At 42.3% G+C, this 27,330-nt stretch overlaps 2 protein-coding genes across 9 annotated transcripts; one reads left to right on the forward strand and one right to left on the reverse strand.

Moving 5' to 3' along the window:
* Positions 1-14,830, forward strand: LOC147032939 (uncharacterized). Of its 4 annotated transcripts, none has more exons than XM_085870968.1 (4): positions 1-159; positions 1,484-1,985; positions 3,041-3,135; positions 14,074-14,830. In XM_085870968.1, exons 1-4 carry the CDS (start codon positions 33-35, stop codon positions 14,418-14,420), a joined length of 1,071 nt encoding a protein of 356 aa, XP_085727094.1. In that variant the 5' UTR covers positions 1-32; the 3' UTR covers positions 14,421-14,830. The 4 variants fall into 4 exon arrangements, with proteins under 4 accessions (XP_085727094.1, XP_085727097.1, XP_085727095.1 ...); XM_085870971.1 differs by lacking the exon at positions 1-159 and adding an exon at positions 269-287; XM_085870969.1 differs by lacking the exon at positions 1-159 and adding an exon at positions 684-828.
* Positions 14,600-25,588, reverse strand: SMIM7 (small integral membrane protein 7). 5 transcript variants are annotated; one of them, XR_015055406.1, is made up of 7 exons: positions 25,310-25,588; positions 25,127-25,168; positions 22,399-22,448; positions 21,977-22,067; positions 17,548-17,705; positions 15,822-15,916; positions 14,600-15,409 (listed from the first exon to the last, which is right to left on the reverse strand). XR_015055406.1 is itself a non-coding variant. In XM_085870973.1 (5 exons), the coding sequence occupies exons 1-5, from the start codon at positions 25,333-25,335 to the stop codon at positions 15,901-15,903; spliced, it is 225 nt and encodes a 74-aa protein (XP_085727099.1). In that variant the 5' UTR covers positions 25,336-25,574; the 3' UTR covers positions 14,600-15,900. The 5 variants fall into 5 exon arrangements, 1 of the variants encoding a protein (XP_085727099.1); XR_015055405.1 differs by having other exon boundaries at positions 14,600-15,916; XR_015055408.1 differs by lacking the exon at positions 17,548-17,705 and having other exon boundaries at positions 25,310-25,574.
* Between the last annotated feature and the right edge of the window lie 1,742 nt (positions 25,589-27,330).

Raw genomic sequence — 27,330 nt, forward strand, 5'->3', positions numbered from 1 at the left:
TTTGACGCTCTGGGGAGACCGGGGGCCGTACGATGGGGGCGGTCCGGGCGGTTTGTGGCCTTCGAAGAGTTAACGGGAGCCCAAAACACGCGACGCCCTCGACCCGGAGAGACTCAGCAATGGGCAGGAGGAGTCGCGCAAGAGCGTGGAAATCAGCGAGTATGTATGAACCGACGACATATCCTCCCTCCCTCGATCCTCGGCAACCTTTGTCGTATCTTCTGTGCCAAATTACTGACGATATCCGCCTGTTCATTCTAAGTATTGTAGGCTATATTAGATTACAGGTAGGACGGACGCACGCACGCACACGCACACACACACACACACGCACACGCACACACACGCACACCATCTGTAGTTCCTTTCAATGATGACAAGAACTAAGGCGAGTAACTTGTATTAAAAATATATACTAAGTTCCCCCATACCGTGGCAAAAGAACTTCGGCGAGTGGTGGTTTCATTGTAATATCCAATCGCCAGGTTGAAAATACCACCCACGACATGTAAACACAGTGTACATATATATATATATATATATATATATATATATATATATATATATATATATATATATATATACATATACATTTATATCGATCAATTTAATTCCATCAATTGATTTATATTTATTTATTTATCTATTTTAGGCAGCTCCATCCACCCCAGTTTTGGTTGCAGAGAGAGAGGGAGAGAGAGGGAGAGGGAGAGGGAGAGACAGAGAAAAGGCGAGGCGGGTCGCGTGCAGCTTCCGCGTGCGCGTTTCGCAATGGGCCAGAGACCGTTACTTGAATGAGGCCTAAAGTGCTGGTCTCGAGTCGCGCAGGTACGAGTCAGCAGGGGCGCGCTCGCTCCGACGTTTCGCAAATGTTCGCGGACAAATGATCGACTCGTAAGTCAGAGGTCAAGGGAGGCCTATAAGTCCGTGTACGGGTGTGTGTATCCATCGAGATCTGTCAAACCGGACTTGTGTTGCACTTTTTTCCTGTTACGTTTACCTGAACTCGGTGCAAGCACATTCACGCCGCGGTCGAGTTCTTTTGTGGCCGGGAAAGTCGCTAATCGTTAAAAAGAGGCGCCTTTTCCTGTTTCTTTAGGACTGTTTTCGTGCCTCCGCGACCGGTTTGCAAAACATTCGCGCTTTCCGCTCCAGGATACGCATACAGTGTGGCCCGGGCGTGTCTGCAAGTCAATAGTGTTTCTAGTTTGAACTCTTACAAATCGTAGCACATTTACTTTTCAACTGCCCGGCTGCGCTTCATTTTCAAAAGCCCGTTCAGATGCACATGACATATTCCTGTACTTTCGATTTGTCTCGTCGTGCCTGCCGTTTTAATCGACAAATATTTAATATTGCGTGCGAAGCTATCGATACCTTCCCCTTGTGCTTAGAAAAGTTATTGCTTATGCTCCTTCTGCTCCCGATAACCCCTTCCCCCAAACCTCCTCCTCCCCTCTCCGTTGCCTTCTCTTTTTTCCAGGTGGGCACGACCCAGGTGTTGGAATGGACGAAACTCTACGGCCTTGTCTTAAGAGGGAGCGTCAGAGTCCTGTGGAAGAACCTTGTTATGGAGAGGAGGAACGAGAGGAACCCAGGTTAAAGGACACAGACACGTTAGTGAAGCCAAAGGATGCTTCGGGCGAGAGTCCAGAAGCACGAGGGTCAAACTCTCCGGGGAATGTTGTGCCTCGCAACCCTGGAGATCATGGAGGGGACATTGGCCCCGGAAATGGAGTGAGTCCGACAGAAAGCGAAGCGAGTGAGAGCAAAGGAGAACTGCAAATGGCCCCTTCCGCCGAACCCCCGACCCTCCTTATTCTGGGAGGGTCCGGTTACGACACCGTGAGCCCCGCGTTACCTCTTCCTGGAACTGTCCTACCCGGTCAAGTGCCACCTGCAGCCGTGCCTCTGCCCATGATTCAACCCCCGCTAATCTACCCCCAACACAGTTTTTCAGGCGCAGCACACCCGATGCTTTGCAGGTGGGACGCCTGAGACACCATGGTGTGGTCACAACATGCCGCTCTGCCCAGCGAAGGGGAAGCGATCATGACACGTTGCGTTTGAGTGATGAATTAACCAAAAATGTTGTGAAATTCCCTTCTTCCTCACATCTGCATCGGCCATTATTTGATCAATGGCTGCGTTACGTAAATTACAATCTTTGCGTTTGACCGATAAGTTCAGGACGAGAACAGAATCACTTTACGATGGAATCGCTTGTTTCCCAATTGAGAAATTAGGTTTAAGGAAGACGGGGAAAGAAGAAGTTGAAGCATAACAAAAGTGCCGTTTTCACAGACAATGAACTGAAAACGTAAACATTACACACCCTCACAGCCATCATTGGCTGCCAACAAAAATGTCTGTGAACAAAATAAATAATAAATAAATCGAAATCAATGGGGCCTCATCAGCATTTTGCTTGGTTTCGTTAACTCAAACATTCGGTTGATTTGAGGAGCTCGTTGGAGACTTGGTTCTAATTGTAAGTGCCAAAATTGTGACGTTTATCCCTGAAGTCAGATACACTTACTGAATTTGAAAGCTGATTAAGTGTCCAAGTTGAATTGCTTACCCTCATGGTATACACGTAGCTGGTGAAATTTTTTTCCTTTCTAAGGTTTCATAATCGATAGTAAAGGAAATACTCATGCGGTAGGGTACTTAATATATCGGAGTGGTTAAACAAATATCGTTATCGAAATTATTTATCAAAAACGTTTCTATACTGCAACCACTACTACTCCGACTATCCGTTAAACGACCATTTTCCCATCTTCGGGTTTGGTCAGAAATCAAAGCATTTATGAAATTAGTCTTCTCTAAAAGTATCGGTCTGCAACCTTAATTTTTTTTAAATTAAATTAGAGTCAGAGAAGACATTTATTGAATTGGTTAAAGAGAAAGGAACAAAATCATTCACATTGCTTTGTTTTGATAAAATGACACATTGACTTGTATCCCGCTTCTTGTGCATAAGAATGCTTGTGCTTGTGAAGATTGTGCGAATGCAAACGCTGCATCTTCTTTGCAGCACTTTTACGGGAAGTCACCGCGCATTCACGGTCATTTCGAGTGGGAAGCTGCATCGAGGCGGCCAGAGCTCATGCCAGAGTGAAGGTCCCACTGGTACGTGCAGGCAAAGGTTCTTTTTCTCATCTTCCTCTGCTGGCTAAGGTTGGATAGCTTGAGATAGCTTTGAGGGGTGTGCACTCGCCTCTGACCCGTATAGCCTACGTTTGAATCTCAACCCAGCTGTAAACTGTCACCCTGAAGGTGTTTCACACATAGGGCGATTTATCAATTGGTGCGCCATCCCTCAAATGGACGTTAGACAGGAGGACCCCTCTGCGAGCAATGGTTGTCGGTGGATGTTAAAGATCCCGAGAATAGGCGAGTTCTTGCTGACATCCTGAACAAATTACAAATTCCTGCCCTGATTGGCTATTGCGAAGACAATTTCAAACCATCCAGAATAAACTCCATGCCAAGAAATTGCTTCAGCAGCTCTGACACTGTCAAAAGTATGGTACATTGATGATATCATGGTGATAAGGTAGAGGATATTTATAGCAGCGGGAGAGGAAGAATGGAACTAACTTATCATATTATAATATATCGTTATGCCTGGTGTTGGCTTTACGGTCAGGATGGCAGGCTTGGGATCTGAAGGTCTGAAGTTCAAATTCTGCTCAGCTGTTGAATTAATACCAGGTGGGGTTGAATCAACCTGTCATCCTTCTGAGGTTGGCAAAATGAGTACCAGCTTGCTGGGATGATTGAGCCATTGGAGTATACTATTGGAATGGTGACCTGTCCAGGATTGTCCCCAATGGACCAGGAGACTGCTTTGGCAGCACTAATGCTCTGTACAGAGTATGGTCCTGATGGATGGATTATATTGTTACATTATATGTCATCTTCATAGTCAATCTGGATGTATTGCTTGACTAGTTCACCATAATCACTGCACTGGAGCACCAAGGTCTGGTCCTTGTTCAATCAAAATTAAGGATAGAAATAAATTTGATGAAAATTGATTATTTCCTCTCTGGATGTGATTGTTCCTATTGTTCATGGTCCCGTTATACCTATTAAAATATTTTTTTTTGAACATGACCTCATATACGTTCTTTGAGCTCATATACGATGACAATTTACAAAATTTATGTGGTGCATTCGGTCGACTACCTGATCTGGGTATAGCGAATGACGAATGGGGTATCAGTGGCTCATTCTGGGTCCACTATTGTTTGTAATTTGCATACATTATCTCGATCAAGAAGTGGGAAACATTTTCAGATGACACAAACCTACGAGAGGCATTCAAAAAGTTATCTGAACAAGATACTATTGTCCAATAATTATTGGCAGTTTATTTTTGGCAGTTTATTTTTATAATCGACGATTTTATAATCGATTATAATCGGCAGTTTATTTTTTATTACACAAGGTGTCCCATTAAACATTACAAAGTTTTAAATGGTTATTACCTTTTCGTTTTTATTACTATGAGACTGACATTATCAGAAAAAGGCAACATTAAAATGTTATATATATATGTATATATATATATATATGTATATGTATATATGTATATGTATATACATATACATACATATACATATACATATATATACATATACATATATATATATACATATATATATATATATACATATATATATATATATATACATATATATATATATATATACATATATATATATATACACACACACACACACACACACACACACACACACACACACACACACACACACACACACACACACACACACACACACACACACACACACACACACACACACACAAGCCGGGAGGCGACATGGGTGGTCGCTATGTAATTGCATATTACTCATACAGTTTTTGACGGATCGGGCTGAAAATTTTTGACAAAGAGGTTGATTATAGTGCGCATAAAAGCGCAGAAGCCGATTTGTGATTTTCGAAAAAAAAAATATATAAATATTTTTCAGATTTCTTCAAAAATTTCAAAGTCCCGTTGCTAGGCAACGGTGGCATCCATGGCAACGGTGCTCAAAAGCATACAACTCGATCCTGGTATCAACCTACCAGTCAAGTTTCATCAAAATCGGTTAACTCCTCTGGCCTCCAGAGCTGTCCATTACATACATACAGACAGACGGAAAACCTGAGAATAACGGTCGTCGAGCGACCACCCAATATATATATATATATATATATATATATATATATATATATATATATATATACATATATATATATATATATATATATATATATATATATATATATATATATATGTCGTAAGAGGCGACCGGGGTTGAGTCAGGAAGGGCATCTGGCGTAAAACGTGCCAAATCACTATGCGGATCATACGGATGATCCGCTGTGGCGACCCCGAATGGGAGCAGCCGAAAGAAGAAGAAGTTATGTGTATACATATATATATATATATATATATATATATATATATATATATATATATATACCAAGCGTAGTGGCGTGCGCTTGAAATCCGGCTACTCGGAGGCTTGGGTTGGAGGATCACTTGAGGACGGGAGCTCTGCTCTGCGCTGGGCGCTATGAGAGGGTGTAGAGCAGCCTGAAAGCATGGCAAAACCCAATCCTTATCCTTGTGTCGTAAGAAGTGACCAGGGTTGCGTCAGGACGGGCATCCGGCGTAAAACCTATGCCAAATCAGTATGCGGATCATAACGGATGATCCGCTGTGGCGACCCCTAACGGGAGCAGCCGAAAGACTAACAACATATAATAATAATAATAATAATAATAATAATAATAATAATAATAATAAAAGGGTGTGTGTGTGTGTGTGTGTGTGTGTGTGTGTGTGTGTGTGTGTGTGTGTCAATGCGTCTCCTCCATAACTCCAAAACCATAAAACCTAGCAGCCTGAAACTTTGCATGCTTACTAAGAAAACTCCACAGAAGTGCAAGAGTGAAAATTAGGTGTTTGGGTTAATTAAAACATCCCTTTTGAAGATAATTTAGGGGATGCTCATCACAAAAAAACAACATAAGCCTTACCAAGATCTGTGGTTGCTGGAGCCCTCTGTGGTTGCTGGAGCCCTCTGTGGTTGCTGGAGCCCTCTGTGGTTGCTGGAGCCCTCTGTGGTTGCTGGAGCCCTCCGTGGTTGCTGGAGCCCTCCTTGGTTGCGGGAGCCCTCTGTGGTTGCGGGAGCCCTCTGTGATTGCTGGAGCCCTCTGTGGTTGCTGGAGCCCTCTGTGGTTGCTGGAGCCCTTTGTGGTTGCGGGAGCCCTCCGTTGTTGCTGGAGCCCTCCGTGGTTGCTGGAGCCCTCCGTGGTTGCGGGAGCCCTCCGTGGTTGTGGGAGCCCTCTGTGGTTGTGGGAGCCCTCTGTGATTGCTGAAGCCCTCCGTGGTTGCAGGAGCCCTCTGTGGTTGCTGGAGTCTTCAGCTGCCATTTTGTTCGGCCTATTCAAGCATGCCTCGATTTGAAAACACGATCTATTTTCACGGACTAATTAAAGTATATAATCGAAGTATGATGTCAGATTTGAGAATCTGATCTGGTGAACAAACCAAGTGTCCAAATTTGGAGTGAAATCCGAAAATTTTAACAAATTAGTGATTTTTATAACTTGGTGTATTTATTTAAGCAAAGCATTATACTTAGCTTTTTATACTGTTCGGACGATTATATTGAGTGAATAAAAAATTACGGAATGTGCAGAAAGTGTAAATTCATTAAGTGAAACGCCGTGCTTCATAACCTGTTTTTGCAATCCATGACGGCACAGTCGACAGCGGTCCTTTTTTTTGGAATTACATATGCAGTTTGCTGTTTCCATTTTGGGTGATTTGCTAACATTACAAAATAAAAATAGAAATCTATACTGATAAAAGGCTGTTTGTGCGTGTGTCCGTCCATGCGTCCGTCCGTGCGTGCGTCCGTCCGTCCGTCCGTCCTCCATAAAGATGAAACGATAAAACCTCGCAGCCTGAAACATTGCATGCATGTTAAGAAAACTCCAAGGAAGTGCAAGAGTGAAAATTGGATGTTTGGGTTAATTAAAACACTCCTTTTGAAGATAATTAACGGTCTTATTTAATTGTATCATTCATCAGGCGATTCTCAGCCACCTCGCTGTCTGGGGCCTTAAGGCGTTTCCTGGGTAACCCTGCTGGGGTCTGAAGCCGCAATGTTTTTTGGCCTGGATGTAAGCTCCCTATTTGAAAGTATCAGCAGTTCAGACTCTTCCAAAAAGTGTTGATTTGTCCAATTCGGACATTGCACGGGCGTTTCCGGGTGCGTAGTTGTACTGAGGGCAATTGGTAATCGCTTGCCAAGCCAGGCGTTCCGTTGGAGTGCTTGAGTGCTGAAGCCACTTAACGAGCTGTGCAGTCCAGTTCGTGTCCTGATCGGGACATACAGTCGACAGTTACTACAAGGTGGAGGTACGTATACAGCACACACGGACGTGGTGCATATGGGTAGATTTGGATCTGTCCGGACTGTCCGTGGGTGTGTGGACTTGCCATGCCTGTTTCGGGTACCTTGGTGCCATAGTTTCATACCATATCTTATGGAGGTCCTATCAGGTTTTCCTTTGTCCTTGCGCCTGTTTCAAAAGCATTTGCTTATCGGATTTGCTTGACAAAGGTTGTATGTTTCTCTTTGTAAGTTTCATAGCAAAAGCCATTTTCAGAATTTACGTGTTTTCCCGAAAAATTACCGATATAGGCCAAGCGTGTGTGTGTGTGTGTGTGTGTGTGTGTGTGTGTGTGTGTGTGTGTGTGTGTGTGTGTGTGTGTGTGTGTGTGTGTGTGTGTGTGTGTGTGTGTGTGTGATTGCTGTCAACATATCTGGGTTTCAGAATGTGTAATAGAGTCCTCCCAGGGTGGTCTCAAAGTGTCCACCTTCATTTCAGGAAGTGGTCACGATTCATGGACCAAGCTGTGAAGTTTTATGTTTTCAAAGTTTTGTGCCGAGGATTCTCTTCACGATCGTCGGAGTCCCGGACAGCTTCCAAATGTAGTTCATTTGTTATAATACTCCCAGGGATGGTTTTCAGCTCACCTGTAAAGTAGTTCCGGGGAGCTTATGGGATGGCGCGTTATCCATCCGTCCGATGAAAGCGAACTTGTTGCTGTTGCAGACTTTGGTTTATTTGGTTTCTTTGAATCCGCATTCTCAACTCACTAATCATTACTCTTGCTGGTGTTTGGTTTTCAAATGTTTTCTCATATTGGACTTATTACAGTGATGAGTAAGGTTTATTGAACAAAGTGAGCATGTAACTTTTGGACTGTCTTCTTTAACACTCCTAAAATAGTTCCAAACTGCACTTCTGGACCTTTGCCATATCCCAAATGCGGATAAATATCCAGAGAAGTGGGTTAGCAAAGAAGTGGCTTCACAATATAGGAACTGGTCATTCTGTTGACAATTTTTATTTCAGAAGGCACAAAATAGTTTGTGAAGACCACTTTGAGTCTTGGTGTTGTCAACTGACTGAATTATTTGGATATGACATGATAAAGAAAACATTGGTAGAAGATGCGTATCCAACCATTTTTCAACATAAAGCTCCAAAATCTGACGTGGCAGAGAGACAAGAGTTGTTAAACGTCCACATTTGCTCCAGTCCAAGCCTTCTCTGCCCACGTTCTCCTTTGTTGTTCCAAAGTAGATGCAGTTTGAACATTCGTTAGCTCTATTTCACTGTATTCCCGTTCGAAAGAATGGTTCCACTCCAACAGAAAAATCCATTGTTACGGCGAAGCATGTTCCAAATTGGCTGCTCAATAACTGTCTACTGGCACTGTGACGTCACTGCCACAAGCACTTTCGTCACTTCCATTTGAAGTTACGCAGTATCTCAGAAATGGAACTTTTTGTCAAAATTTCTGTTCTAATCGGCCAATTAACGAAAATCTTTTGTGCGCATTTGCATAAAATATATTTAAATATCCGATGAAATCAGTATTTATTGCTGGGTTTAGTTGTGCTTTGAAAATGGTACGTGCTGCTTCCTTGCTTGATGCTCAACATTTAAAAGGATAGAGTATGAACAAGGAACTATAAGTTAGCAATGCTCGTGCAAGCTTTGATGGGCTGAATTACCTTTTCTTGTGTTGAAGTTTCTTGTAAGGAAGCTCATTATTATGAGTAGTACAGTCGTAGTATTTGATCTGGCATACTGCCCTGATTTCCAAAAAGTCGGATAATGGGTCCTTTCCTCGCTTGACTTTCAAATTTCTTGTGCAGTGACACTCTCTGGGTAGCTTTGGACAGAATGCTATCCCATGCTGTACCTCTATAGGCTGGTTTCCCTCTCAAGTTCGTGTTCTATGACCAATCCAGTTCTTGATATACATCAATAACATCTTTGTTACTGGAAAATTCATAATGATACAATGCATTTAAATCCAACTCTACAAAATAGTAATGCATCTCTTCACCCGGCAGGCTGCTGCAACCCTATCTTCCGATAATGAGAAAATAAGCAACTGGTCATCCACCTGGAACATACTTCAGTGCGAGAAAGACACATACTCACCTTCTCTCTTCATGAGGACCAGCCAACAAATCCTTCCATTTATTTATATGGTCAGCCACTGGGAGGAGGAGGAGGAGATTGGGACCATACCCTGTGCAGAGCGTTGGTGCTGCTTAAGCCATTAAGCCAACACCAGGCATACAACAACTGGGAAAGTTATTCTTTATAGTTCCTGGAATCACGACAGTTAATACTTCACACTGTCTTTGGCAGATAAAATATCCAAACTGGCTTCCAAATCCAGCCTGTGCTTCAAGATTATCTGCAGGCCAAGTCCTTCCTCTGCTGTCTTCAGCTTTTAATGTGCACAAAGCCTTTCTCTGGAATGTCATGGAATATGGCTCCCCATTCTGGACTGGTGCTTCTGGTTCCCAACTTGCCTCTCTTTGAGGTCTTCTCATCTTAAGGTCCTCCAAATCATTTGAATCTCACATGAGGAAGCTGTCTCAGGGTTCTGTTTCTTGCTAACCATGGGCAGGTCAGTGGCCTTTCAATTTTTTTTAGCAGCTCTATTCTGGCCTTCCTCTTCCTGCCCTCCCACCTTTCCATCCATCCCTCACTCTTCCAGGTTGCATAGGTTCTGCCAGAAACCCTTTCCTCATTTCCCTCCCAATCTAAACTCAACTCTCACTTCCATTCTTTAAAACCCTTTTTTGTGCTCTCATGCGGAACATTGTATTGAGCAATTTCCTCCATGATTTCAAGTCTACTACCCACTGCCACATCATATCATCTCCCATTTCCTTAATGAGTTTTAGCCTGGTGTTGGCTTAACAGTTGAGGTGGCCTTAAGATCTTAGGGTCTCAAGTTCGAGCCCCTGTTATGCTGTTAATAACACCAGGTGGGTCGAATGAAAAATTTTTTTTTTCAAAATAATGAACTTAACTATTGCTGCTGAGACCATGATCTCACCCTTCCCCAGCAATTGTTCTTCGACTGCAGAACATCCATTTTCCCTTTGCTAATTTTGGATGTTGATCCATTGTCCTCTGTTCTACTCCTTCATAATTCTGATACTTGTATACATAATATTTTTTAGACCAAACAGGGTTTGGGAGAGAAAAGGAATGTAGACAATTTGGATGGGATGGTGAAAAACAAGTTGGGAGGGAAGAGTCGTAACAGTGGATGGGGATGTATCAGGCATTATGTATCAACTGTGATGGGTGAAAAATATCAGTTTTTGTGTACATTATTTCAATGCTATATTATCCTTTTGAATTTATTGGAACTCAGTATCATCGTTAATTGTTTTTTTTTTCCTATCGAACTCTTCAATTGGAAAACTAGAGAGTTCATAGAACACCTTACCCCATGCAGTATTGAGAAACAAGGGCATCGGCGAGGTCTGCGAGCAACAAATTTGATTGGTTGAGATGATGAAAAATCCCATAATGTTTTGTCCAAGTATTGCTAAATGAAGGGTTTTTGAAAGTGGAAAAAAGTCAGTTTGTATTCGACAGTGCCCAAGTATATAATTCAATTGAAATAAAAAAAAGATTTTAAAGATTGTAGAAAAAAATAAATTCGAAAGTTTACCACCGCTGATGCAGCATCTTTTACACCACCTTATCGAAAATGTTACATTCATTCTTTGTATCCTTTATGACATCCCTAAAAACTAAGTTTCCTGTTTGGAATGATTTTTAATTTTGTTTGATTGCTGGACAGGCAGACTAAAAACATTCTCCACTCTCTTCTCTGCTCGAATACATGATCAGGACAAATTCAGAGCAAAAGTATTGCTAAACTCCAGGTTCATTTTCAGATATAATTGACATCAAGTTGTTTCTCGATTCTAAACAGACAGATAGATAGACAGACAGACAGAGAGACAGATCGACAAAGCAAAACAATTGCTTAACCCTGCTTTTTGCTTCACACACGTGGGGTAATTAAAGAATAAACGTAAACTGGTGAGTTATTTAAGAGAAGTTGTAGTCGCAAAAGGGCAATGTAAAAGGGGACTGTATAGATAAATTGTGGCCTGTTTGGCCTTTTCTTCTTAGAAGGTCTGATAATTCTGGCACCAGGTTCAAATCCCATACATTCTTCATAAAAATATCTCGGTGAAGTAACTTGAAAAATGAAATGCTTTTTTTTGTTCGTTTGTTTTGTATACATTGTCGAGGTTCGAATGAGAGCTAACACACAATGCACAACAAGGGGGGGGGGGGTGGGGTGGGAGTAGGAGAGGGAAGGACGAAACAGTGGAGAACAAAGACATTAGGAGATTGGTGGAAGAGAGAGAGATGGGGAAGGGGTACACAAAATGGACACCATATGGACTTTCAGGACCTCACACAACAGGGAACTTTCGGGAAGGAAGGCAAGGAATTTGAAGGAGGTGGGCTTGGGGTGGATTGACGGGAGTAGAAAATATCGTGGTTTTGAATGGGGGAGGATAAGGTGGTGGTGAACAGCTGTTTTGAAGCTCTGGAAGGAAGAATGGGATTGAAGAGAGTGTGGGAGTTTATTCCAAAGGTGGGAAAAAAAAGAGGAATAAAAGAGTCAATATGAGCAGTGGTTGGTGATTTTGGTAGTTTTACGAGAAGGGGGTTACTGGCGGACCATGAGCGCCCTGCAGAAATATGGGGGTGGGTGGTATATTGCAGAAAGAGCAGCCGGGGGGGGGGGGTGAGACTGGAGAGGAGATGGTAGAAGACAGAAAGACCACTGACCTGCCTGCGGTGAGAGAGTGAGAGGCCCAAAGACTCAGCCTCATCGCGGGAGATAGCAATGATCCGAAATGCCTTGGTTTCAACAGCATGAAGCCAAAAAAAGAGGTGAGAGGCAGGAGCACCAGCCCAGAGGAGAGAGCAGTACTCCATCAGGCTGCAGACAAACGTTTTGTATGAGGTCAGGAGCTCAGGTGGGCCGAGGAAGGACTTTGCACGACAGAGGCTTTGGAGGCCAGGTTGGAAATGTGGCTTTCCCAAGAAAGATCATGGCAGATAGTGAGACCCAGAAGCTTTAATGAAAGGACTTCTTCTAGAGGATTGTTGAGAAAGTAGATGGGGTGTTTTTCCAAACGGTCCTTTCGGAGAGACATTTGCAATGTGTTCACTTGAAAGCTGTGATTATAATTACTGTAGGTTTGGCCATTGTGCTTACAAACAACAATCGGTTACTAGCAGATACCCTCAGAACATCTGTGCAATGCAAAATGTGACTTCAAGTCCTCAAATCCCTCCCCCCCTCCAAAACTCCAAGTCCTCAACCTTTACATCCCAACCTGAAGGCTTCACACTCCCCTTCTCATTTCAAGCCTTCAAATCACCTCCCCACTCCCATCCCAACCATGTCACCTCAACTCCCCCTTCCCCCCAAAGTCTGAACCTCCCCCTCTCCCATCTTTGCTCTCCTACCCCACCTCTCTTCCTTTTGATAGGGAGGAGGGGAGGACAAAAGAGCACTCTTACATCGATCATTACATATTTAATATCGTTACCACAATCACCGAGTTTGAAGTTGTCTTACTTGGAACTTCATCATTACTCGTCAATGAACGATTATCTCAGTATTCTGGTGTATTGTGTACCACTGACAATCTTTCAAATGAGTGTTTTAACATTTGGGAAAAGTAAATAAATAAAATAAAACCCTCTTATGTTTATTTAATTCACATAATATTTGAATCACATGTCCATGTGAAATACAGCAAAGTATTATTGACAACAATAACAACAATACTTGATGATAACTTCCTGTATTTGAACACGATTCAGCCTTGAAAACCCAGGCGAAAACCAAAAGTTTTTTTTTTTTTAAATTAAAGACTTCAAATATTAATCATGACTACTTTGTTTCCTCTGCATTAAGAAAACTTACCTTTCATGATAGACAACACGTTGTTCAGTTTTTAAATGAACCCAGCAGTCTGCTTGATTGTAAGAAAGTTTTCTTTTGGCGGTCTAGAGTAGACCGCTGCCTCGATTGCTCCTGAACAAAACATGCATTACCTCATGAGTGGTAATCAAAACGTCCCTTTATTTCCTCAAAACATACCATTTCATTATAGAAGACGCATTGTTCAGTCTTCAAATGTACACGAAAATCCTCAAGCCTATAAGTAGTGAACAAAATGGCAGTGATTTGATTTTTGAGGTAAGAATTGTGGGTGGAGTTGGCCAGCGAAGCTCCACCCGAGACAGACAGAATACACACAGTGCATATCAGAGCATGCAAGTATGGTGTTAAAATGCTTGTTTTAGACTTTCTAATCTGTCTGGATGTGCAATGCTTTGTGAGACCGTTTTTAATGGGGAATAGTTGTATTTTAGTTCACTTCCTTTGCATACAGGATGTAAGGACATATAAGATATAATGTATACAGTGGCATCAAGCTAACGGCATGATAAAAATGGTAAACTCAAATGTGGCCATCTCACTGTTGTCTATTTTATGGTTTCAAGTTATCTTTTTCATCAAAAATTGCTGTATTTACACAGCCACTCCATTCCTTTTGCCACATCCAATAAACATCTCATCTTTCCCTCTTGCAATAACCGCAGTTCCCAAAGTGACCAGAAGGATGTTCACCAACAGCCGCGAACGCTGGCGCCAGCAGAACGTAAATGGTGCCTTCTCAGACCTGCGGCGCCTTCTTCCCACACATCCAGTGGATAAGAAGTTGAGCAAAAATGAAATATTGCGCCTCGCTATGCGCTACATTACTTTCCTTACGACACTCGCGGACGACTTGGACGATGTCGGGTTGCCTGGACTACCAGAGTCAGAGCTGTCCTTCAAGCCAAGCCAACCTGTTGCTATGCTGGATTCGTCCGTGGAAAGCTCAGCCACAGGCGGTGGCTCCGGTGGAGAGACAGTTCAGGCAGATGAAGAGGACTGCCAGCGGTAGCATTAGAAGAAGAGCACACAGAGGACACTTAATTTATTTTTAATATTATATTAAGGCCTTTTGCACTGCCACTTATAATGCTTGTATATTTTCTTTACTTTGGACAGATTTACTTAATTATAAGTTGTTTTTTTTGGTTGTTTTTTATTTTACAGAAATCGATAATGAAGCACTGCAAAAAAAGTCTCTCACCATTTTTATTTGGCCAGCAAAACCCCACAAAATATTTTGTACAGTATTTGAAGAGATTGATAGGAGAAAAATATTTTAACATGCCTTGTTTGTCATTGTGTGATGGTCCTACATCTATAACAAGCACCCTTAACAAAGTAACAACTGGTGCAGTTTTACAATCATTGCATTCTACCATAAAAACAGGTGGTCAAAATAAATGGTGGAATCTCTCCTGACTGGCCGCATTGTTTTCCACTGCCACTGTAGATGTTGAATATGAGCTAACAAAGTTTAAGTTGCTTATGAACAGCAAAGAGCCAAAACTCTGTTTCTCTAAAAGTGTAGAAGACTTAGCATTTGAAGGACCTTACACCACCTCATTAGTCACAATCATGTGATGCAATACTGAGCAACTCACATGATTAATGCCTTCTCATGTGAATAAGTGCCAAGTTAAACCACCTGAGCAGAACATTCTGAAGAATAGAGTAAAATACATTAACACCGCTTTGATGTAATTGGGCAAAAGTTAAGATTTCATTTAATCATTCATATGCCATGCTCTACACCGAGTGTCAGTGCTGTCGAAGCAGTTTCTTGGCTGGAGTTACGATCCTGAACGGGTCGCTGCTCCGACACAGGAAGTTGTGGCAGAAATTTGGGATTCGACCACAGTGCCTGGGATAGCTCGCCAACTCTTCACGAAGGCCACAGTGAGATCTTTAACGTCAACCAAGTAATGCCGGCAGACGGGATGAACACTTTACCGTCCATCTCATCTGAGGGACCGCACACACATTGATGAATCACCCTGCCTGTGAAACACCAGGATGACAGTTTATAGCTGGGTTGGGATTATAACTCAAGCGAGACAGCTTGTGGAGGCGAAATGCTGCAAAGAATACAACTCCACAAACTCCCGACAAGCTGTCACAAACTTGCCATATAGGTACAGCACAAAGCTACTGTATCAAATAGCATAGAACTCCTTTTGAATACATAGGTTATATACGACCGACTTAATCCACAAGAGTAAATCTAATTCATGTTCATTTTTATAGAAAACTCGTTGCTATTAACAAAGTTGGTCGTTTTTCAGCCAATGCCCAACCACGGGTTTGGTTTCATAATGTTTACAACAAATGAAATAAAGTACATCATAAAGATTGCCATTTAGTTTGAATTCAAGAAAAACAAGGCATCAATGTCACCTGAAAAACAGTTTACCAAGACAAGTGAGCAACATGGTGATGAAGAGGTGGAAGGAGGAGGTCTTTACGAGCAGAACTGTACAAACGTACCAATATCAGGCACCAAACAATCTGAAAAACAAGTGGCCTTGTTGTTAACATTCTGCAATGGCACGTAGCCTTCCTTAGAAGAGTGTGTATAATTATCCCCAAGCTGAAAAAAGCAAACCGAGGGGATATTGTAATTGAGTCTGTCTGTCTGTCTGTCTGTCTCTGGTTGGGTTGGGTTGGGTTGGGTTGGACTGAACAATTGGGTAGAAATTCACCAAACATGGTAGTTATGATCACCACATGGCAAGAAGGTGCGAGAGAAGTACCATTTTGGCCCCGCCTCCTGGGACAGGGCCAAAAAACCCCCCCAAAAATTGCAATTACAGGTGCATTTTAAAATAAAATGTATGCAATCAACATTGGGAGACACACAAAACATGCCACAATTTTTTAGATTTGACCCCTGGTTCATGCCCCGGGGGGGGTGGGGGGCTTAAGGTCACAGGGGTTGAAACGGAATATATGTTTTTTTTTAACTCAAAATCTGATATTGGATCATTCCTGGTGGAACCTTTTGCCATCTTTCACCTTTGCTTTATGTGGGAAGCGTGGGGATTTGCGATGGCGTGCCAACGACTCCGCTGTAGTTATACGTTTGCAAGAGCACTCTATTAACCCTCTCATTCGACATGACTAGCTCTGCTATAATTTGCTGCCTTGACATAGGCATGCACACATACACTCATCTCAATCAGGTCAATGGCAGAACCTATGAAGGTGCAATTACAAATTTATTTGGCTTTATAAAGCAGGGGAACGATCTGAAACATTCTGTGTTCTTATGAAACGTTCATCAAAGCAATGTCAGTAGAAATATATTTGAGAAAGGGACTTCCCAATTATCTGAATGTTCTAGCAGAAATGCTCCTGATGGGATCTGATATCACAGTGTAATGTGGTAAACTCACAAAAAAGGAAACCAATAATGGAGCCACTTGGGGGAGGGTGGGGGGGGGAGATAGCCCTATTCTCACTTTTTCTTGAAAAAGGACTGAACTCCCCCTCCTTTCCATCCCCAAAGAAAAAGTCAATCATCCAATGCAGGTAATTAATCCATTTGTGTGAAATGCAGCTAATAAAGAAACAAATAATAAAATAAATAAATGAATCCATACAAACAAACAAAACAAACGACAGCATATGCACGTTACTCTAGTAACAAAATGCACAACTCGAATGGTTTCAAAGTGGCATTTCACAATTCTTCTTATTCATCTCTTCCCTTCACAAGGGGTGAGGTCAAATGGAACCAAGCTTCTGCCCTGACCACAACACTCCACTTCCTTCTGTCCTCAGGCAACTCTCTCCACTCTCCAACAAATTGATATCCCTCCTCACACATTCTTCCCATCTCATCTGTGGTCGACCTCTTTTCCTCCAACCTTGCTCCCTTAAGCCGTTCGCACCACAAGACCAGCCCACTTCGGCCGGTTTCTTACAAATCTCCACCTCAAGCTTATTTTCACACAAATCTTTTCCCTCAGTTCATCCATCCTAATGATATGCACCCTCTTCACTCCCACAACCCTCCTGACACAGTTGCTCTCACAGAGCAACAGTTGCTTCCAGTTAAACCTCTGTTGTTTCTCTGTCAGACCTTAAAGGAAGGCCGGCGTTACACAAGAACAAAAACTTTCCCCTTCAATGATTACCTCTGCCACCGAAGGTGAAGGAGGTTATATTTTCACCCCTTTCTGTCTGTTTGTCTGTGTACAGGATATCTCAAAAAGTTGCAGACAGATCTGGATGAAATTTTCTGGACAGGTTGGGTGTGACAAGGACAAACTGAATAGATCTTGAACCAAACAATCTGAAATGAAAGAACAGAAAAATCTTGGTGAAGATATTGGTGAAGATCCGGATCCAGATCAGACTCCGAGAATTTTTAAAGTGATTCTTCACCATTGACAGATCGGGATAAACTAATATAAAGCACGATATCTCAAAAAGTTATAGATGTATTCAGACAAAACTTTGTGGACAAGTTGGGTGTGTGGCAAGGAATAATTGATTCGATTTTGGTGAAGATCTGGATCCGAAAATTATTTAATTTTAAGTGATTCTTCACCATTGAGAGAAAGGGCCAAAACGATATAGTACTGTATAGCATGATGTTTAACCTCCACCATCGAAGATGGACAGAGGTTATTGTTTTCACCCCTGTCTGTTTGTTTGTTTGTTTGTGAACAGTATTACAGAAAAAACTCCGACGGATTTCGACGAAACTTGGTAGGGGCATGAGGTATGGTCCAAGGATCATGCCATTAGATTTTGGACTTTGTCCAAAATCCAATATGGCCGCTATGGTGGCCATTTTGAAAAAAATATTTGAATTTTTGTTTTTGCATTTCTACATGTTTTAAGTGATTTCCAACCCCCCCCCCAAAAAAAAATATTGTTAGAGGAAAAAAAAAAAAATTTGCAACTTTTTTTTTTTTGCATGTCTACATGTTATAAGTGATTTCCAACAAAAAAAACATGCCAAAACTAGAGGGGGAGCACTCGGTAGAGTGCAAAACCTCCGCCGCCAATACTGCTCGGTCACTCAAGTGAACCTGATATCCTATTCATTCAATTTGACGTCAACAGTTATAGTTTGCAACTTTCCCTTTTACATACTCAATTCATTAGTTATTACTAGATTCCTTGAGACAAATTGATTTTGTGGGTATATCCACCTGAAGTTCCAAAATCAGCTGCATTTATAATTTTGGCATGTTTTTTGTTGGAAATCACTTATAACATGTAGAAATGCAAAAAAAAAATTCGAAATTTTGTTGACAAAAAAGTTGCAAAATTTTCTTTTCTTTTTTCCTCGAACAATTTTTTTTTTTTTGTTGTTTGGAAATCGCTTAAAACATGTAGAAATGCAAAAACAAAAATTCAAATATTTTTTTTTAAATGGTCACCATAGCGGCCATATTGGACTTTGGACAAAGTCCAAAATCTAATGGCATGATCCTTGGACCATACCTAATCCCCCCCACCAAGTTTCGTCGAAATCCGTCGAGGAGTTTTTCCGTAATATTGTTCACAAACAAACAAACACAAACAAACAAAAAGGGGTGAAAACATTGACCTCCGTCCATCTTCGATGGCGGAGGTTAATTATAATTGCGGCTGATTTTGGAACTTCAGGTGGATATATCCACGTAAAATCAATTTCTGTCTTCAGGAATCTCTAGTTATGACGAATGAATTGAGTATGTAAAAGTTAAAAGTAAAAGGGAAAGTTGCAAACTATAACTCTGTGAGCATTGTTGACGTCAAATTGAATGAATAGGATATCAGGTTCACTCGAGTGACCCAGCAGTATTGGCAGCAGAGGTTTTGCACTCTACCGCGTGCTCCCCCTCTAGTTAAAAAATGTCTTGGGCCCGATATGTTCTCGTGGATCAGGCATTACATGGGCGGAGGTATGCGCTCTACTGAGTGCCCTTCTAGTCTTGATATTTTTCTGTCTGCCATCAATCCCTCCACCCTTACCCAAGCATTTCCATGCACCTGTATCCTCTTATGCAACTCTGCCTATGACCTGCCATCCACAGTCACCGTCTCCCGTGCTCTACCACCCTCCCCCCCCCCGCCACCCCAAGATACTCGAACCTATTTCCCCGTATGATCTCCTTCCCCTCTAACCTATCATCATACTTCTATTATGCGGTTTAACATTCCACCTCCTGATAAATGCCCAAAATAAGCCGAACAGAAGAGAAGTTTTTTTCTTTTCTTCATTCTGTGTGACAAACTACACCAAGATACACGAACAATTATTTTAATATGATCAACCTTCAGTCTCAAAAGCAGTGATTACACGCATAGAGACAGAATGTATAAACATGATCAAAAACCAACCAAGACTGGCAAACATGCAGGCTGCCACCCTCCTGGCTTTCATTCCCTTCAAGATCCCATTGGTAGGACACTGTGTTTAAAAAGATCAAGGTAAATAAGTTACATCATCCATGGATGCCACAAGACTGGTTATTAAATATTTGAAGTTTGTTTGTATCCAAAGTCGAGACTCGTGGAAGAACTAGAACAGAACATCCATCCATTGGGACCATACTCTGTGCAGAGCGTTGGTGCTGCCTGAGCAGTCTCCTTGGCTATTGGGCACAATCCTGGACAGGTCGCCACTCTGACACAGTATACCAACAAGCTGGTACTCAGTTTACCGACCTCGGAAGGATGACAGGCCGAGTTAACCCCACCTGGTATTAATTCAACAGCTGAGTGGGATTTGAACTCAGGACCCTGGGATCCCAAGCCCACCACCCTAACCATTAAGCCAACACCAGGCATTAGAACAGAACAGAATGTAAGAAACAGTGGAAAGTGGTGAAACACTAACAACAAGGTAGAGGGACACAACAGAGGAAGAATGGATGAGGGGAAGAAAGAGCATGGAGAGGGGGAGAAGGATACAGGGGTTGAACAAGCTGGATACAAAATCAAACACAGCAAGAAGGGGGCTGTGAAAACAGGAAGGGAAAACCAGGGATGAAACAGCAATGTAAAAATATCTTTTTTAGAAAGGTACATGTATGGAGACGGGATCCAACACAATAACATGGGTGCTTGGGGAGGATTAATGAGGGTAGACAATATCATGAGTATGGATGGGGGGAATGAGCTGAAGAGGTGAACAGCTATCAAAATCCCAAAGAATGAGATTACAGACTGAAGACATTGGTTTCACAGGTGAGAGTAAAGGAACAAATGAGTAAAAGTAAGCCGTTTGAAGATGTAATTTGTTCAGGGTGACGGTGATAACTCGCCTGCTCTTCGCAAATGACGTAGTCAGATCTTATGTAAACAAGCCAGTACTAGCAGATAGGAAACGCTGCTCAACATACACCTGAGGGATGGCACACTTTGTGACGAAACGCCCTGCCTGCAAAGCACTAATCCAACGGTTTATAGTTGAACTGAAAATAAAACCCAGACGACAGACAGCTCAAAGGAAAGTGCACTACCATCCTGTCAGACTCCTGTCAAACCTTTTATTAACAAAATGAAGCCTGGAGGTTATGGTTTCACCCCCATTTGTTTGTCTATCTGTCTGTCTATCCATCCATCTCTGAGCAGGATATCTCAAATAGTTAGAGATGGATTCAGACACAACTCGGTGGACAGAATGGGTGTGACAAGGACGAATTGATTCGATTTTGGTGAAGATCCAAAAACGGAACTGATAATTTTTTAAGTGATTCACCTGTCAGACTGCACCATCCTATCAGACTTCCAGAACAATTACTTTCTTGATGAGAGGTCAGAGAACACGATACCCCGTGCAGTGACTTAAATTTTAATAAAATAAAGATTTTATCGACAGTAAAAATAATAATAATAATAAAATCTGAAAGTTTAGTACTATTGAAGTAGTCCAGAAACAGTCTCAAGCAGCATCGTTATACACCACCCCATTGAACCTTTGTTTAAATTGAAGTATTGCAGAAGTACAGGTTCTTGGAAGTATTGTGAAGATGATTTGTATACTAGTGTTCAAGTAATAAAAATAAAGATTGTAAAATTTGTATAAATAAATAAATTCTGGTTGAACTGTCATTTTCCAGTGTCGATTATACCACCTTGTCCAACACATTACATTAGTTAGTTGTACCTGCTGCATGTGTCCATTATAACATCCTTAAAAAAAAACAGCAAGTTTCCTGTTTGAAATGATTTTCAATTTTGTTTGATTGCCAGGCAGGCAGACAGATTAAAAACATTATCTCGCTCCTCTCTGTGCCTGTGCGATCGGAATGAAAAGTACGGCAAAACGAAAGGCTTGTCTCCCTATTAGTGTTCAAAATCTAACATTCAATACAAACAAGTTGTCCCTCTATCATAAATTGAGAAGACAAACAGGCAGACATGAAAGACTTGCTTAACCACGCATTTTGCTTTGCATGCGCAGGGTCAAAATCATAGACTTGGTGTTCAAATTGAAATAAATCAATTGTTTTTTTGGAGTTCTAGGTCACATTTCATAAACGAGAAGTGACTGTGCTAGTTAAATAGATAAGTCAGTTAAATATATGAAATACCACCTTCCAATTGAAAGAGAAAACTTACATAATCATGCAAACCATCATGAGGATGTTCCAAAGAGCGATGAAGATGCGGAAGTAGCGAAGGCTGAGCAAAAATTCACGGATGTTATCTCCTGAAAGGAGAGAAAGGAAGAAATAAAATTAGGCATCTGGAAATGTCACTCCATTAATTTAAAAAAAAATAAAAAAGAGACAATCAGTGTTACAAACTATGCATTATAAGTTTGTGAGTATTGGTAAACCAGACCAGCCCACCATCTAAATCAATGAAAGCTCGGAAGTTGAAACGACAGACAATAAAGTTAAAGAAACATCTGCCTAATCTTCAAACAAATATGGCAGCAATTAAAATAATAATATGGCTCAGGACATAGCACTAGGGATATACATGCAACCCAACCAATAAAAAATGGCAGGAAGACATCTGTGGGAGAGTCCACCCACCTGTTGTCGCTTCTTCTTCACCAAAAGTGTTCACTCCCTCTTTCCGTTTCCTAAGGACATGAGAACTGTATTACCAACTTCTCAGAAGTGCTTTACACGTACTTTTGATTGTCAACTCAACTGTACATGCACACCTTCAGGTGATGGTCAGGAAGTTGTTACAAATGGGAAAGGACTGCATATTTAATACCTGCACCACCGAAGGTGGATGGAGGTTGTGGTTTAACCCCCGTTTGTTTGTCTGTCTGTCCGCCCGTCTCCGAGCAGGATATCTCAAATAGTTATAGACGTATTCGGACAAAACTTGGTGGACAAATTGGATGTGTGGCAAGGACGAATCGATTTGATTGTGGTGAAGATCCAAAAACGGAACTGATAATTATTTCAAGTGATTCTTCACCATTGAGAGATGTGGAAAAAAAATTATAAATAGCACAATATCTCAAATGGTAGTGGATGAGTTTTGACAAACCTAGGTAGATGAGTTGGTTAGGTGACAAGAACAAACCAATTCGATTTTAGTTCAGGTACGGATCCAGATCCGACCATGGATGAACCCCAACCCACCCTCCTCAATTCTTGCACACCAGTTCAAAACATCTCCCCCATAATAAATTAACATTGTAACTTGACTTCATTAATTAATTCCACAGTCACAGCCATTTGTATAAATAGGGAAGGGAGGGGATATTCCCAAAAATAATTACACGATGAATAACGAATTTATCATTGTAAATTGAATGAATATATATATATATATATATATATATATATATATATATATATATATATATATATATATATATATATATATATATACACACATATATATATATATATATACACATATACATATATATATATACATATACATATACATATATACATATATACATATATACATATATACATATACATATAGTTACGATTATGGGTAGATGGAGGAATTTCATAGGAAAGTGAGGATTGTATGGAGTTGCTTGGTCCGTGGCTATGTCGGAGACATCTCGATCGAAACCAAGTCGGGAAACTGTGAGCTTTAGTTTTACTTGTTACCACATGGGGGGTGGTGCTGTGTTACTGAGGGAAAAAGACGTTAATCCCTACAAATTATGTAATTGGCCCTGTGACCTTTTCCGACATTTTTGCATTTACAAGCCAGCAATAAAATTACATTCTTACAACAACAACAATAACAACGCTGCAGGTCCAAGCAGGCGAGAAGCCCCACCTTCCCGGCTTCGCAACAGCAAGTCACACCCCCGAGGATTATGATTGGTGAGTGTGACGTGAGAGGGAAAGTGAGGTTCCAAGAGCGGACAGTTGCCAGAGGATACAGTAGTTGTGAGAGGAAAGAGTGGGTGAAGGACACGATCGATGAAGAGGATCTCGTTTTTGCTCTCCTCTCAGCACAACAAAATGGCTGCACGATTTTCATGTTCGTGCTGGTGAATTTGCAGTATGTTGGACAAGATGCTCGCCATTCCTGTTCGGCTGAATTGTGAAGTTGTACGATTATGAGAAGGAGGAAGAGGAGTGAACCTCTTAGCGAACTCGTCGTTATCCTGTTCTGTGTTCAAAGAGAAAGGTGGGCGATCGTTCTGAGCAGACCTCATGTAAGAGAGGAACATTTGGATATTCGTTCATGAGAAGAAGCCAATCGGTAGTTGGTGAGCCTTGGCGCTGAATACCGCCTCACGTACGTGACCGCAGAGCGGCTTGGCACAATTTTGGGCACATCTTCCTGCGCAGGACGAAGTGGCTCGTGCCAAAGTTCAATAAAGACAATCTCTGGACAAGGCTAAGTGCCAGAATAAAGGGAGGATTTTCTTTTCTTTCCCCCTTGTTTGTATTAAAATCCATGTGTAGAGGCACTTCGACTTTAGGCTTTAAAGTACCTCGCGTTCACGAGAGAACATATGAAAGTGAGGATGGTGTTTGACAAGGCAAGCCAGAGGTCGGGCCGTCCGGCCAAGCCAGAGGTCGGGCCGTCCGGGCAAGCCAGAGGTCGGGCCGTCCGGGCAAGCCAGAGGTCGGGCCGTCCGGCCAAGCCAGAGGTCGGGCCGTCCGGCCAAGCCAGAGGTCGGGCCGTCCGGCCAAGCCAGAGGTCGGGCCGTCCGGCCAAGCCAGAGGTCGGGCCGTCCGGGCAAGCCAGAGGTCGGGCCGTCCGGCCAAGCCAGAGGTCGGGCCGTCCGGGCAAGCCAGAGGTCGGGCCGTCCGGGCAAGCCAGAGGTCGGGCCGTCCGGCCAAGCCAGAGGTCGGGCCGTCCGGCCAAGCCAGAGGTCGGGCCGTCCGGCCAAGCCAGAGGTCGGGCCGTCCGGGCAAGCCAGAGGTCGGGCCGTCCGGGCAAGCCAGAGGTCGGGCCGTCCGGGCAAGCCAGAGGTCGGGCCGTCCGGCCAAGCCAGAGGTCGGGCCGTCCGGCCAAGCCAGAGGTCGGGCCGTCCGGCCAAGCCAGAGGTCGGGCCGTCCGGGCAAGCCAGAGGTCGGGCCGTCCGGCCAAGCCAGAGGTCGGGCCGTCCGGCCAAGCCAGAGGTCGGGCCGTCCGGCCAAGCCATGTCTTTGTATGCAGGTCACGTGCGCTTCCACGCGACCCTGCACTCACTCCTGTGTGTGTTTCATACATATATACATATATATATATATATATATATATATATATATATATGATATCGAATGAGAATGGAACAGGAAACACTGCAGTGAAAACGTGGATAAAAATACAACTCACAGTTTAAAGTTCAAGACGGCAGCGGCATTTACCAGCAGCGACCTGAACAAGGAGGAAGCGGGAAGTGGAGACGAGAAATAAACAATTCAGTGAAACGATGAAGGATTTCACTAATAACTCTCCATTATTGACGTGTAAGCCGTTTTATGTGCGTCATCAGGTCAGAAGAGAAGCTTGAATTACCCGAAAAGAAGAAAGTCCGAAATCATCACGATGAGTCGATGACGTGACAGACCACGGACACGGAGCACGTCACTTCGTGAACGACTTAACGAAGAAGAAGAACGATTAAAGTGTATTTTATACTATTATTTTAAAAAATCTCCATGAATGACTTCAATGATTATTTATGTAGTTATAGTTATATATAAATTGGAATTGTGAAAATTGGTTTACTCTCGAGTTGAAATCCTCATCGAATACTAAACAATAATTTTTTTTATTAATGATAATTATTCATGTTTCGGTCGATTCAACGTCATAATTATATTTATATATTTCTCACAAAAATAAAACAAAGGATATGTACAGAGCTCGTTTCGTGTGTCATCAGAATGAGGCATTCTGGGATAGCTCGTTACCACTTCCGGCCAAGATACGTCATGCGTGCGTCAGTGCGTCAGTGCGTCAGTGCGTCAGTGCGTCAGTGCGTCAGTGCGTCAGTGCGTCAGTGCGTCTCCTCCAGAACTCTAAAACTATAAACCTTGCAGCCTGAAACTTTGCATGCATCGTAAGAAAACTCCAAGGAATAATAGGACAGCTAACAGCAATTTTTGAGAGGAATCGTGCAAATGATGATACAAGCATCAAATTTGGCACATTTGTTCTCCAGGGGATTCTAATCAAATCTGCCTGATTGGCCATTTGAAAATCAAAATTTTGAGAGATTTGAAAAAAAAAAAACTTCTAAAAAGTCAAGATCACGAATCAATGTTGGATGCTGCTGAGATTGGTGAATGTTTCAGAAACATCATCAAAGACGTTCCAAGTCTGCCATGCAGTTTTCTTCCCTTTTCCGTGGAAGGCAGACACGACGTCACATCCAGTGAACGCATGGAAGGATGGATCCCTCTGGCTTTCTCAGGCCCTATTGCAGAAACTACCTCATGGACTGGAATCCATCGTGCCTTGGCTCCTTGGCCAAAGGCAATCCACATATTCTCAAGACCTAGTTCCTGTAAGGATGGCAGTACAGATATTGCTATGACGAGTACGTCCGTGTCATTAGCCTTGATGATAATGGACTTGCTACCATCCGTCGTTGCATCCCTGGTGTGTACAAATATTTGAGTGTCAGCTTCTTCATGACAACATGGAGACACAGCATCCAGTGACTTCCTTGTGTTGCTGATGGCATCTTCTCCTTTTGTGACAATGACTGTGCTTGTCGTCTGTGCTTCACACATCTTTTCCGCAAGGAAGTGAAACAGCCCAGTCTTGTTGCTGTCATCTCGAAGAAAGCTTCTCCAGTTACTTGGGGTCTTACTGGTTCCTGTCACTCTTCTGCTGATTCCTTGCCAGCTTTTCGACCTTGCCTCGGACTTCAGACTTGACTTCTTGTACACATCAAACACCACATCTACCTTCTCGTACCTGGCACCATAGGATTCCACCTTTGGGATGATGTCTTCTTCAGCATAGTCATCAAATATCTTTGAAGTGCGTGGAGGTAGGGCATTGATAAGTGCTGAGCCATCAATGATGACTGCATCTCCCCTTGGTTCTCTGTCTGGGATGTTCACTTGCGCTTCAATAATTTCAGCCAGCTGTGACTTCAAATTATTTTATTTTTCAAATTTGGATTTTCAAATGGCCAATCAGGCAGATTTGATCAGAAAACCCTGCAGAACAGAAATGCCAAATTTGATGCTTGTATCATAGTTTGCACGACTTTTCTACTATCTACTACACGAGAAGTGTAAGAGTGCAAATTGGATGTTTGGGTTAATTAAAACAACCATTTTGAATTAAATTAACAGTCTTATTTAATTATATCCTTCATCATGTAATCCTCAGCTACCTTGCTCTCTGGATTCTTCAGTTAGGCGTTTCCTGGGTAACCTCGCTGGGGTCTGAAGCCGCCATGTTTTTTGGCCTGCTCAACTATGCCTTGACTTGGAACAGGCCACAACGACTTCTTAACGATAAAGTTTTTTTTTTCCACTTTCCTCACTCGTATTATCAAATGCCTGTTCATCATAGCT

This window comes from Eptatretus burgeri, chromosome 2 (assembly GCF_056783735.1).
Source record: "Eptatretus burgeri isolate ZD-2024b chromosome 2, Ebu_testis_v1, whole genome shotgun sequence".
In the NCBI taxonomy this organism is placed as follows: domain Eukaryota; kingdom Metazoa; phylum Chordata; class Myxini; order Myxiniformes; family Myxinidae; genus Eptatretus; species Eptatretus burgeri.